General features: G+C 44.6%; 1 protein-coding gene across 1 annotated transcript in view; it reads right to left on the bottom strand.

Moving 5' to 3' along the window:
* Window positions 1–1,508: 1,508 nt before the first annotated feature.
* Window positions 1,509–13,322, bottom strand: part of HLF (HLF transcription factor, PAR bZIP family member) — a gene marked incomplete at its 5' end in the record, with an annotated part of 37,959 nt that continues 26,145 nt past the window's right edge. Inside the window, 2 exon segments of the mRNA XM_082327039.1 lie at window positions 1,509–5,811; window positions 8,818–9,038. Coding sequence (XP_082183165.1) covers window positions 5,596–5,811; window positions 8,818–9,038 — 437 coding nt within the window. The 3' untranslated portion in view covers window positions 1,509–5,595.

Below are 13,322 nucleotides of genomic sequence, written 5' to 3'. Positions count from 1 at the left end.
AGAAAAATATATCCATTGATGTAGTGTTGTCATATATATCTATATTTCTCTCTCTCTCTCTCTCTCTATATATTTCTCACCAGAGTGTGCGCACACGCAGGTCCCCGTGCACAGGGCCCTCGCTGCGGGCCCCCGGGCGTAGCCGTACAGGGCGCTGCAGCCAGCCAGAGCCTGGCGAGAGGCAGGCCTCTGCGCGGGTGTGCTGGTCTAACCAACCAACCTCCTTCCTGCATACTAGAGCACATCCGTTATCCAGAGTGAAGCCCTTCTCGCCCTAGTCTTCCAGCTCCCAACATGTAAATACAGATATACAAACCACTGATGTCTTGATAAACTACTTTTCAAGTTTGTTTTGTTTCTGTTGTGGTGATGCTAAGTTAAATTTTTTTTTAATACTTTTTTTTTAATATATATTGAAAACAGTACTTTATATCAATTAAATCTATTTTAATATATTATATACTAAATATATTTTAAATATATTATTTGTATATAATATATAATAAATCAATAAATCAATAAATCAATAAATTGATACTTTATATCAATTAAATCTATTTTAATATATTATATATTAAATATATTTTATATATTAATTATATATATTTTTATATATTATTTATATATATAAATAATATCTATATAAAACTTTTAAACTAAATTCTGCTAAATATGCTGTATGAAAATATAGATTTCTAGATGCAGAACGTGTATATTTGAGTGTGCGCGCATGTGTGCACACATGCATGCATGTATTACAAGTATACTTTGTGCAGAATATGTGTAATAGATATTAAAACCAGACCTTTATGCCGGTGAAGTCTATAGACCCACACGTACACGTATTTTAATGACTAACTTGCATAAAGTGTTAGCTGTACGTTATTTATACTGCGGTTCTCGCGCTCGCTCACTGTATGCGTTGCCTGTGAACCCTGTATCAAAAAGCACGTAGCGCCTGCCGTCTTCTGTACAAATATGAAGTCTAACGGCCATTAAAAGTAATGAGTTTTTGTAAACTAGAAGAAAAATACTCCTTAATATACAGAATGTTTATGGATGTGTTACTGTCTGTGCACTGTGTGTTAATAAATGATCACATCTCATGATAAAGTGTATATAAAAATATATGTGAATGACGTAATATAGCATACACTATCATTTTAATATTTATATGTTATTATATAGAAGTAAAATACTTTATTAAAATACAAAATAGTTCTAAATATACTACCATTAGAAATATATTGTCTAATCTAGGCACGTATTTGGTACAGGTATGGCCAACAGTTAACGCCGGCGGCGGGGCTGCGACGTCGCTCGGGGCCTGGCGGCAGCGGGGGGGCCCTGCACCCCCGTTACCGGGGTCCCCCCCGCTGGGACACGGCCCGGGCTGGAGGCCACGGGCACTCACAGACCAGCAGGAGGAAAACAAAAATACACCCTCCCAAAAGCCCTCTGCCCGACCCCGAAACACCAAAGCGAGCACACAGGTGAGAGAAGAAAACTTTAAAAGTTTATTAAACATTAAGAATAACAGACAAAAAAAAAAAAAAAAAAGATTTGGGCTGAACAGCATACAGGATGCAATCCATTTCATGTCATACAGTTGATTTGATCTATTTGTTAAACTTGTGTTTCAACAGATGCTGTCTTGTGGTGTTGCCAGAAATACAATGGTTGATCACTTGTAAGTTTTAATACTTTTCTTTCTCTTCACATAAAAAAAAAAAAAATCAACAAAATAAAAATAAACTGCACATCTCTATTGTAAATTACATGCAAAAACAGTTTTAAAGCAATCGCTGGGGTTATTACAAACCCACAGAGGCAAGACATTCAAACGGCACCCCACTTGCACGCGCCCGGCCGCGCGGGCGCAGCCGAGCCAAGCACGAAGCCTCGCTCAGGCACCTGCCTTTCACTTTGAATTTCTTGCTTTTGTGGATTCAAGTCCGCACTTTATTTCCGTGGTGCCAGGTTTAGTGACTTTAGCACCATTCAAAAAAAGAAAAAAAATAATCCCCGCCGCCTCCTCTGCCCCAGGCTTTCCCACGGAGAGCCCCAAGGTGCTCGTATTCACAAACACGTCTCAAATTCACTTTGTTTGTAGAGGGCGTTCTTTTTTAAAAAGAAAGAATTCACTTCTAAGTTTCAGCAAAAACAAAAAGACAAGCATTTTACCAATGCTTATGGTTTAATAGAGGTCAGTGAATTATTTAGACACGCTATTAATTATTCTGCAAATATATATATTTCTATTTTTATAAAATTACAATTTCATATACCTACAAGCTCCTTCATGAGCAACAAAGCCATGAGAGGTGTGATGAGCCCAGCTAAGCTGGGAACTGAAAATGAGCTAAACTTGCATTTACTTATTTGTTATTGGTACGTTGGGGAGACAGCCTGGTTAGAGAACCTGGTTTTTTGCCAAGTTTTAGCCATGTATTTTGCCATTTTTTTTTCCTCTCTCTGTTTTTAAGGGTGAGCTTTTCCAAGGAGCGAGGGTACCTTACTCCCACAGTAAGCGGTGGGTGCCCAAGTCCCACAGGCTCCTCTGAAAGTTCTCACCCCCAAAAAAGAGAAGCCGCCAGCCTGCGCCGAGCCGGGTGCCCTGGCCGACGCCGAGCCGGGTGCCCTGGCCGACGCCGAGCCGCCCTTCCCGCTCCCCGCGCCGCGAGCCGCTGGCCGGCCCTCCCGCGCGGCAGGACGGGGCGAGCAGGCGTCAGCTCTGGGGGTGCTGGCAACCTCCGGGCTCCTCTGTGGCCGGGACATCTGTGATAGCCAGCCTACAAAAAACTACCATCTCCCACCCCCTCCCTGCCCAAAAGAAAGATCTGTCATTTTTTTCCAAGCTGCCTTTTACCTTTTAAAGAAAGTTTTGTGGTCACAACGCAACCCGCCGATGGCCCCGGCTAGGGCCCTACCAGCTGATCTCACACGCCCCATCCCTGCTGTTCGAGCGGCACCCCAAGAATCATCGTGAGGGCAACGGGCTGTTGCAATTTGCTATGTTGCTGCTCAAAGTGTGTCCACAGCAGCGGCTGGCTGCGCCCTGCCACGGTCGTGCTTCTCCCAAAGGAAAAAAATAAAGTTTATTTTGTCGTGGCTCTAGCAGCTACACTGACTTGTGCCAAACACCGTCAGCCTCGTTTCTCTACCCATGCATCCAGTGCTTATACTGACCCTTAAAAATAGCTTACTATGCTTTAAACTTTGCTGCAGCACATGGAAAGTCAATTTGCTGAATAAACGGTCCACAGGCAAGTACTGCACGTTAAGGGACGCTGACACGTGGGCTACGTTTGAGGCAAAATACTGGAAAAATGCCACTGATGTGAGGATATTTTTAATGCTGCGTAAAATGTTGAGTCCTTTGTAACAATCTCCTGAAGCATGAATAATGATTTAATGGAATGAACAACCTTTTTATTTGAAAATAATGTCGAAACACTTAGAAAACTGTGAGCAAGACATGTAGCACCATATTTTCCTCACATGTTAATAACCGTATGCAGTACGTACAACTGTATACATGAACAGAGCTATTTATAAAAAAATTTCAGCTGGAAACAGATTCTAGCAGCAGCAGCAGGTTAGAAATGACTATGAGTTTTTTTGTGTTATATATTATTTTTCTGCCTTTACAAAATATTGTATTGTCCAATCAATAGTTGACTAAAATCCACGTTGTGCTTTGTCCCTATTAAAGAGTTTCTTTATGTGTTTCTGATGGAAAATAATAAAGTCTCTCTTTTTCAGTAATATGGAACAGCCTGGAAAGCCATATTACTTCCATAAAAATTTAATTTGAAGCACAGAACATGCCGGTGTGCCAGTGGTAGGCTTAAAATATTAAAGATTTAAAAAAAAAAACAAAACAAAACAACAACCAACAAACCCCTAAGCATTTCCTTTCTGTACAATAATGGAGAATATATATCTTTGCTATATATTTTAAACATGGAATAGCTTTCTCTTTTTGCTATATATATGTCTTTCAAAATACATCGTCAGTATTTGTACTTGAAAAATACTGTACAAAACGAACATACTATAATTATTCTGTATAAACTTTATACATTTTATAATAGCTATTCTTTTGGTCTATAGTAAACACCTAGATTGATTGGATTAACCACAGTATACGACAACACCAACCCCTTCTGAAATACACCAGTGTCTCTTACATTCATTTTTCAGAAGTCCACTTTATATTAGAACATAGGTGTTCAAAAGCAAATAGAGAGTTTAAAACAATAAAGTTCAGAACCATCAGTTCATGTCACACGCAAAACAACAATCACTAGGAAAAATGGGCTTTGCAAACCAGTGACTTCTTCTAACTGAATAAAAGTGATTTTTAAAACAGCAAGATATAATCCACAAAAAATATATTACAGAACAAGGGAAAAAACAACTGAATTTAGGTATTTATTTCATTTTTAGTCACAAAATGGAACTTGAAGAAATGCGTAACTAACTGAAAACAGAAAAGCCCCTCTGATTTCGACATCGGATCTGATTTGATACTATTAATTTTGTTCTCGTTTCAACTAATTATCCTGCTTCTTACACATGCGCTCCCTAGAGCAGGGACACAATTAGCATGCTCACGTTAACGCGTCTTTTACTTTTTAACTTTTTGTTAAAGACATCACAACTCCTGCTGGGTAGGGGAACCATCCTACGTCCACTAGGAACATCCGGGCAGCATGCGCGCTAGCGTACAATAGGATTATTGCTTCAGGTACAGGCAGTGCAAAATACACACTCGGTGGGCTATCAACGGTACTCCTACCTACCGGGGTCTGTGGAAATAAAAGGAACCTTAATAGCTACAGAGAAGCCATTATGGGATCTATAATGAGTAGAGCTAACTCAGTCTAACAGCACTTTAAATCTGAAGACAATTATCACCAAAACTTAAAATACAACAAAAGCAATCTATAAATTAATAGTTCTGCAGTGTAGTACTAAATTATTATTTGTGCACTTTATTAGCATGTTAACTTTTCTGATTAGACATACTTAAACAATAGCTTGTAACTCTCGAAAAAACTGAGATCTACTTTTTTTCTTTTTTCTTTTTTTTTTTTTTTCTTTTTTTATAATTTATACTGGGATCTTTCCAAGTGAATCGGGAGGATGGAACTGGTTACAATAACATAAAAACCCTACTCTGAAGCAGCACTGAAAAAATATAATAAAAAGCTTACTATGGCGGTTCTCAACAGTCCAGGTAAAAATGTGGCACCCTTTGAAGAGGGCTTCATAAAAATGGGAAGTGCTGAGATGCGTCCGCACGCACACGCACACACACGCACGCACATGCACACCCACGAGCGCGCACACACATACACAGACGTGTGAGCACACGTGCACACATACGCAGGTACACGCATACGCAAACAAAAAAAATAACGTAAGTCAGTTTTGTTTCTGCTTCTGGTAAAGTGCTGAAGACAGAAAGGTTGGTTTGGGTGTGGTGCTATCAAACAGGAAACACATCGTCCATCTAGTCAAATGCCAACCCGCAACAAAAAAAAAAGAAAAAAGAAAAAAGAAAAAAACCCACTCCCCCCCTTGAATTTACAGGGGGCCGTGTCGAGCTTCGTACTTTGCAAGGACGTTCTTGCATTTGCCCAGCTCTTTCCGTAAGTCGGCCACCTCTTGGCGGAGAGCCGAGTTCTCCTTCTCCAGAAACGAGGCGCGGATGGCGATTTGGTTCTCCTTCAGCCGGCGGGCATCCCTCGATCGCTTAGCAGCCATGTTGTTCTTTCTACGCCTTGCCCAGTATTTGTCATCCTGCTCATTAAACACAGAAAGAAACAAGATATTAGATTTCAGTAAACCGATCGGCCACCAGGATGTGCTCCTAGCCACAGCCTCTGGACTGGGGATGCCTTAACTCTGCACACTTTGCTTGCCTGGCCCAGCGAGCCCTGACAGCGCCAGGCGCTGCTGGGACAAAACTTAGATTCACATGGCATAATCCATCCAGGGAGCACAGATGTCTGTGCATCTTTCTGTCAAAATGTTTACGCTAACTCGCTCATCCTCTTGACTGTGAATTCCTCCAAGGAAAAATGCAGCAGTATTCCAGTGGTACAATTCATCTCCCATCTATGCTGACCTAGTTAGCACATCCACCTTCGCGTGTGATGAGTCACTCTCTACCGGTTGCTGGAGCAGTACTAATTACCGCTTCCATGGCCCTGCTCGTCTTTGCCAGCCAACACCTGGTTCGCTCTGTTTGTTGGTATCATCCGTCTCGTCTATGGTTCAGCTCTTCACCTCTGCTCAAAGCTCTTTCTCCACAGTGCCCCAAAGCGTTCCTGTTTGCACCCTAGAACAGCGAGTCACTGGGAGAGGATTCCTCGGCACAACGAGGATGGCCGCTTTGGTGCCATCCGCAAAGAGATTAGTACGATAGGCTTTGGCTGTGGAAAAAAAAAAAGCATTTGCCAGAAATAAGTCCACTAACCTCTGAAGTTCCATAAGCTAACACACTGTCTTATCCCTACAGACTTGCCCCTAGGAGATCATCTTATTGCACTGATGCATCAACGGCTCTGAAGTCAGGACTCAATTTCACCTGATTTTTCCACTCTTCAAATGAAGTGGCCTTCAGTGAAATGGCAGTTTCAATGTTGCTTTGAAACTGAATTACGAGTTCTAGAAATTTGGAACAAGTCAGTAAAAACAAAGTAGGCAGAATCTCTCACGAAAAGTGATATTTGGTCCCCTGCAGAATAAGAGCGATGCAGCCATTCAACTCTCCGATGGCCTGGTCAAGTCATACAGCTCAAACTTCCCTTCCCAGAGTCATCCCTCCATTTTTATACGCTTACATTTGCCTGTGTGGCTTTCTTGTTTCACCAAGCGTGGTAGCACAGTTCCATACCCACTACAAGGACCAGGAGCCATCTGCTCCTACATTGCACTGCATAGACAAATACCCCTCCGCTCCTCTGTCTTTCAGCACGAAGCATGCCAGGCCTAATACCGCTGCTCTGCATCTTCTCCCGCTGCTTGCATAAAGGCAAAGCAAGAGCAAAACGACTCCTAGAAGTACTCTGCAACTGCTTTGTATTAGTTTAGCTTACTGAGGTGTGCAACAATGATGATTTAGAGCCAGCGTCTCTCTAAATTGCTCTTCACCTGTATTTAGATGGGACCCCCAAAAATCCTCTTAAAAACAAGCATGCGGCAAAAATCTATGACCCAAATCTTGTTTATAATTTCCCATCTCATTCCACTCTATAAAAATCAGCTTTAAGCAATTTATTAGTGTGCCACCTAGGCTTCATCCATCTTTATTTTAACAAATTGCTATGGCAAATCCCTTAATCCAGGCCCGAAAGAGGTAAGGCTGGCATTTCAAAATCACATGCAGCCCAGAGACGATTGACTGGTCTAATCTGCTTACCCTCCCCCAGAACTCAACAGCCGTTCCACACGCCAGGGCAGAAGCAGCACTTGGGTCAAGCACTCTGACATGAGTCAAGGGCAACTGATGTGATTATCTCAGGGAAATGAGAGCCCCTGAACTTCCACTTCAGTCTTAGGTTGAAAACTTATGTGCCCCACTGCTGCATGCAAGACGCTGATATTTTCCACCTCTGGCACGTCCAACAGCAGCTTTGGCAAAAGTCTGCTTTGACAAATAAGGATACCTAGGACATCACACAGCAGCACGGGTAGCAAAATTTGCCCAGGTAAGTAACGGCATGTTACAGATAAACCTTTCTAAACGAAAGCTGAGGATGCTGCACGCAAAGTGAAAGCAACGTACCACCTGAACACTACTGGAACTGTGATTTCTGTGCTTTTAACTTGCACGACATTATCCTCAGGGATAAAAATAGCGAATAGCATCAGCTTCTCTCCCTAATGCTATCAATCTGGTGTAAACACGTGGCATGCCAGTCTCTTCGCACGCGCAGCCAGAGATTCCCACCAACTCCACCAGGCTTTCGGTCTGCGTCTTGGGGGGCAACAGCAACAGCAGAATGAAATTCTGCACTGACTACCTCTGATAAAAAAGGTCCTCTTGAAAATCACATACCGGGCATAGAATTTTGCAAATAATGACAATTTTCACAGTTGTTTGATAAGCTGAATCAGTTGATCAATTTATTCTGCTCTCTTCATGCTCTTTGCTCTTCACATCTCGGAAGCAAGGAGAGGCATAGACAAGGGTGCTCTTTCTTTTTAAATATTGTATTATTATATATTTTAAATGTTGTTTAAAATACACTTCTCGGCAGAATAATTTTGTTGTTTTCCTACAACTAGCTGAGATTCTATCACCTAGATTAGTGTGTTTACTATAATGTTCCCATTCATTAGTAAACACAGAGCTAACGCAACTTCCAAACAAGGCACAGTACACTTCATTCTGTCATTATCGGGGAGCTCCACGGTCCTGTAAGGACCCTGTAAGAGATGGAGTCTTCCTTGAAGAATTCACAGTCGATGCTGATGAGACACAGAAGATGGAAGAAAACATGATCACACTGTTTCGTAAGTGGGAAATATGGGACAAAGTAGGCTTGTCCAAGGTCACGCAGGAAATTTCTGGCATACAAAGGAAATTAATATTGATCTCACAAAGTTGCATAACTAATAAGGGACATCCTCCCCTCAGTCTTATTCAGAACCATTAACAGTTTTATTCTACAACTAAGTCATATTTAGTTTGCCAGATTTACCATACATGAGAAAACAGATTCATGCTCCAAACCTGTATCTCAGAGAGTTACTGTCACAGAGTCTGTACGAACAACCTCGTCACCAGTTCCAATTTACCTTCAGGTCATCTGGAATGAAGACTTTACGAGCTTTCTTAATCATTGGCTGCGGTTTCAGCTCTTCTTCAGAGAATTTGCGCTTACGAGGGTCAAACATCTCCTGGCCAGGAATACTGGAAAGAGCAAGATCTGCAGGGTCAGGTTCATAGCCAACAGGAACTTGGATAGTCTCAGGATCAATGGGACTTGGTGTGTTTCGGTTTGCCGGCAAGATCTGACCTACAGAAATAAAGGATAAATTCAGCTATGTTAGAAGAAAATATGTACATAATATCACTGAGCATGGATTTCAGAAGATCTCTACATGTTTTACAAGCAATAATTCTTTAAGCTTTCACTGTAAATTTGGTACCTACTCTTGCTAAATGCTAGATTGTCCATTTTGTAGGGTGCATATTCAGATCCAGACATGCTCACGCCATTATTTTCAGAATTGGTTCCTAATTCTGGTTGCTCATCTTGGATGCTCACGTAAGATCACTGCATCCAACACTGAGCTGCACTAGACGGCAGGCAGAAGACATATTGCTCCAACCCATGCCACCATCGGTAAGATCACATCCTCGGGAACAAATCATAAGCACTGTCATTTAGCTCCAATTTATCCACCACACTAATCCTTCCCAGTTTTCTCATACACAGATTTCTTCATCTATACCTTTGAGGGTTTGTTCAGTTTACAATCCAACAATGTACAGTACTTGCAATAGGACAATATCTCATGAAAATGTACTTTCAAGCTGTGCTGAAGCATCCACTAAGGAGACTGCTATTTTCTATGAAATCCTACCAGTGATATTCTAAAAGACAGCGAAGGAGATTAGCAACCTGAAAGGCTACAATAACTACTTAAAGATGCTCTGCAAAAATGAAATACTCATTTATACCACATTGCTCTTCACGGTATATAAAATCTAATAAAAAGGAGCCTATCCCCAGAAAATAATATCCCCCCCATTTTTCTTTTTTAATCTTAGATATAGCCTTCAAGATCCTACAGCACCCATTCAGGCACCATTCCCAATAAAAATTCCATTTAAAATCTCAGCCAAAGGTTCCAAAAATAGGATCCTAAAGTCAGCTGCCTAAACACGGACTATCCCCGGCAGCAGAATTTTCACATGCCTCAGAAGTACAAGCCTCATAGACTTCAGAGGGAGGACTTCCGATTGAAGCAGATATTCTTTTATAATTTTGGCTATTAGCTAATTAATTTTGACTTTAAGAAATATGACGGCTTTCATAATAACTACACAAACATCCTGTGACTGCATAATATTTCCTTATTTGTGCCCACATCTGTGATATTTAGGGTGTGAAATGGTGAACATTACAGACCAATGCTAATTGCAAACCAAGGCCAGTGTTAACAATGTAGTTTTATTTTAATCTAGATGATTGCGGCAACAATGTTGGAGCTGCATAGAAAATGCACTGGGGAATCGCACTGCGCAAACCAGGGCTTGCTAACACAGAGCTTGTCTTTTGTAACTCATATTTTAAAACAGTACTGATAAAATCAGCTTCCAGGAAAGGCTAGTAAGGGCCTGGGAGAAGAGAAAAGGAGGATCAATGTTATTAACATATATATACGTCGATGGGAGAGTGAGCGAGAGGAAAGGATGCCGCTACCTGCGCTGTACGAACAGCGGAGCGCTTCCACCTCTGCCTCCGGACCCGGCGCACCGCTGCCAATGCCTCGCTGCCGAGAACTTGGCCTTTCCTGCTGGGCCTCGTTAATAAAATCAGAAACCACGGCCTGCCTGCCTGCCGGTGGCAGGCAGGGGCAGGGGCAGCGGTAGGGGCAGGGGCCGGGGCAGGGGCCGGGGCAGGGGCAGGGGCAGGGGCAGGGGCAGGAGCAGGAGCAGGGGCAGGGGCAGGGGCAGGGGCAGGGGCAGGGGCAGGGGCCGGGGCCAGAGCAGGGGCAGGGGCAGGGGCCGGGGCAGGGGCAGGGGCAGGGGCAGGGGCAGGGGCAGGGGCAGGGGCCGGGGCCAGAGCAGGGGCAGGGGCAGGAGCAGGGGCAGGGGCAAGGGCAGGGGCAGGAGTAGCGGCAGGGGCAGGGGCCAGAGCAGGGGCCGGAGCAGGGGCAGGGGCAGCGGCCGGAGCAGGGGCAGGGGCAGCGGCCTCTCCCCGCGCTGCCCGCCCGGGGGCGCCCGGCCGCCGCGCGCCCCGCGGCGTGGGACGGGGCGGGGGTTCCGCGTGCCGCAGCCCACGCCCCGCCCGCCGCAGCCCGCGGAGCCACCGGGAGCGACAGGGAAAGGCGAGGGAAAGGCTGGGGCCTGCGCCGCTCTGTTTGCGTGGCGGGTTTTCAGGGGCAGGCGCTTCAGCTCTCCCTGGAGATGGCCGCGATGAAGGCAGGCGTGCTGAAACCCTGTCGGGGGCTGTACGGGTGGGGGGAACCGGCTCGGGGCCTTCAGAGCCCGCCCAAACGGCTCGGCGCAGCAAGGCCGCCTTGTAGCCCTGCTTTAAATGGATGGCTAATCTCATTTCAGATGTACGGGCTGGCAGAAACAGGCTTATTTAAAGGATTAAATGCAGGAAAGCTTACTTGGATGCGAGTGCGCTTGTACCAGAGCAGCCAGGTATTTTTTTAATGCAGACAAATATATAGACATACGCGTGTACAAATCCTGCAAATTCCGTAATACAGATAAAACCGAAGCAAGACGCTAGCTCTGAACGCTGTTATAATATTTCTGGTGAGCGTGCAGGGTGTTTATAAAAGTCAAGTGGGTTGCGAAATCTGCCCCAGCTTTCTAATTGCCCTAAACAAAAGAGCCTGTATTTAAATATTGCTGAAGTTCTAGATAGACAGTATCAGTTTACTTATTATCAATTATCTATAGTGTGCCATATTACGCAATTACATGAGCTTTGTAATCATTGACCTCAAGAAATTTTCCAATACCTCTCCAAAAAAGGAAGGGGAACGAATGCTCCTTTTAAACACAGGAAATCAAGGTACTGCGTCTGACCAATGCAACAGCAAACTAAAGAGCGATGCATCTCCAAGGTGATCTGGGAGAAGAACCGACAGCAATCAAGATCCTGCCTTGTTCCCTACGTGCACACGTTTCACCTCCCCGGGTCTAAGCAGCTCTCACGACTATAGACCTGGTCCTTCAGTGAACGTAAGATGCCCCAGGTGCCAACGCGAAGCTCGTTTAAGGTGAATGCTATCACTAATGCAAAGCCTGACCGCATCATGCACACAGCTAACCGTGATCACCCAGCAGCCCAAAGCCTATTGCCCTCTAAGATATTCCCACAGGCAGGCTGCACGCACCCCTCGGTCGGTCTGCGCGGGCTGGCTCCCCGTTCCGTCACGCTCCTCTAACCGATCAGGAACTCCACTGACAACAACGGCGTTAATAAGGGTGTCTAAAACCCCCGGCAGAAACAACAGTATTTCCTTGTCCAGCGTTTGACATTAGGGAACTCCTGGCACTTGGTATCTTTCTATGTATTCTATCAGGTTTTGCCAATAATACAAGGAACCTGTCTTCGTTAGTTTAGTGGCTAATGGCCATTGCATCTATGTGGCGCTGGAACTCGGGCTGCGCCGGACTTGGCACTGCTATTACTGCAGGAGTACGGTACGTGGCCTCGCGTTACATTGCTCTCCAAGCTCCTCTCCCCGTGTGTGCACGGCACTTTAGCTGTGCATCCTTCTGCCAAATTTGTTCAGGGTGTTATTTTTATGCACTAAATTCCTCGCAATCAGAGGTAGGTCAAATAAGCACAGCAATCTGAACGTCATGTGCCCAGCAGCCGACTAATCCTCACATCAGCAAGCTTCCCAGCTGTCACAACATCCCGAGAAAGAGCTGGTCGGAGGCTGTGATGCACAAGGAACCGGCCGAGGAGGAGGCTACACCGCCAGCCGCCAAGGCCGGGCGGAGGTAAAGCGCCTCACTGCTCCGCACCGGGAGCCAGATGCCTTTGTTGCCAGTCTCTGTATTATTTAAACACTGCACTCACACCAGCAGCCAAATTTTCACAACAGTGAAGTGGCTGGACTGTTTAATGTGCTTAGCTTTGTTCTCAATGGGGGCTGACGATTGCCAAGTGTTTTGGAAAGAACTTAGCCCCTCTATTTAAGCTGCTGAAATGAGAGCTCTCGAGCATTAAGCTCTTTTGGAAATCCAGCTGCAGAACTCCACGGTGGTGGTGGATGCAAGCTGGGAACAATGGTTAATGGAAACTTCCCCTCATTCCACCCCAGCGATGTGTCTCAACCATGGCCTGGAGAGACCACGACTATGTCAACACTGGCCTTTTGTCTGGAGACGTTCCCACTTCAGAGCTCCACTCAAGCAACACTGAGTACGCTGGGGCAGGCACAGCTCCCGGTGTCTCCTGGCACAGGAATCGGCAGGTTTTGACAACCCCAGCAGTTATGGCTGCCCCAACAACTTGCCTTCGCTAATGCTCTTGATGTTGCTCTGGCAGGTATTAGCAATAGCGGAAAATTTTCCAGAAAGAAGGACTTGAAAGAAAATT

This window comes from Platalea leucorodia, assembly GCF_965183815.1.
Source record: "Platalea leucorodia genome assembly, chromosome: 14".
Lineage (NCBI taxonomy): Eukaryota > Metazoa > Chordata > Aves > Pelecaniformes > Threskiornithidae > Platalea > Platalea leucorodia.
Note: the sequence above shows the minus strand (reverse complement) of the source record. Positions and strands in the feature narration are given on the sequence as shown.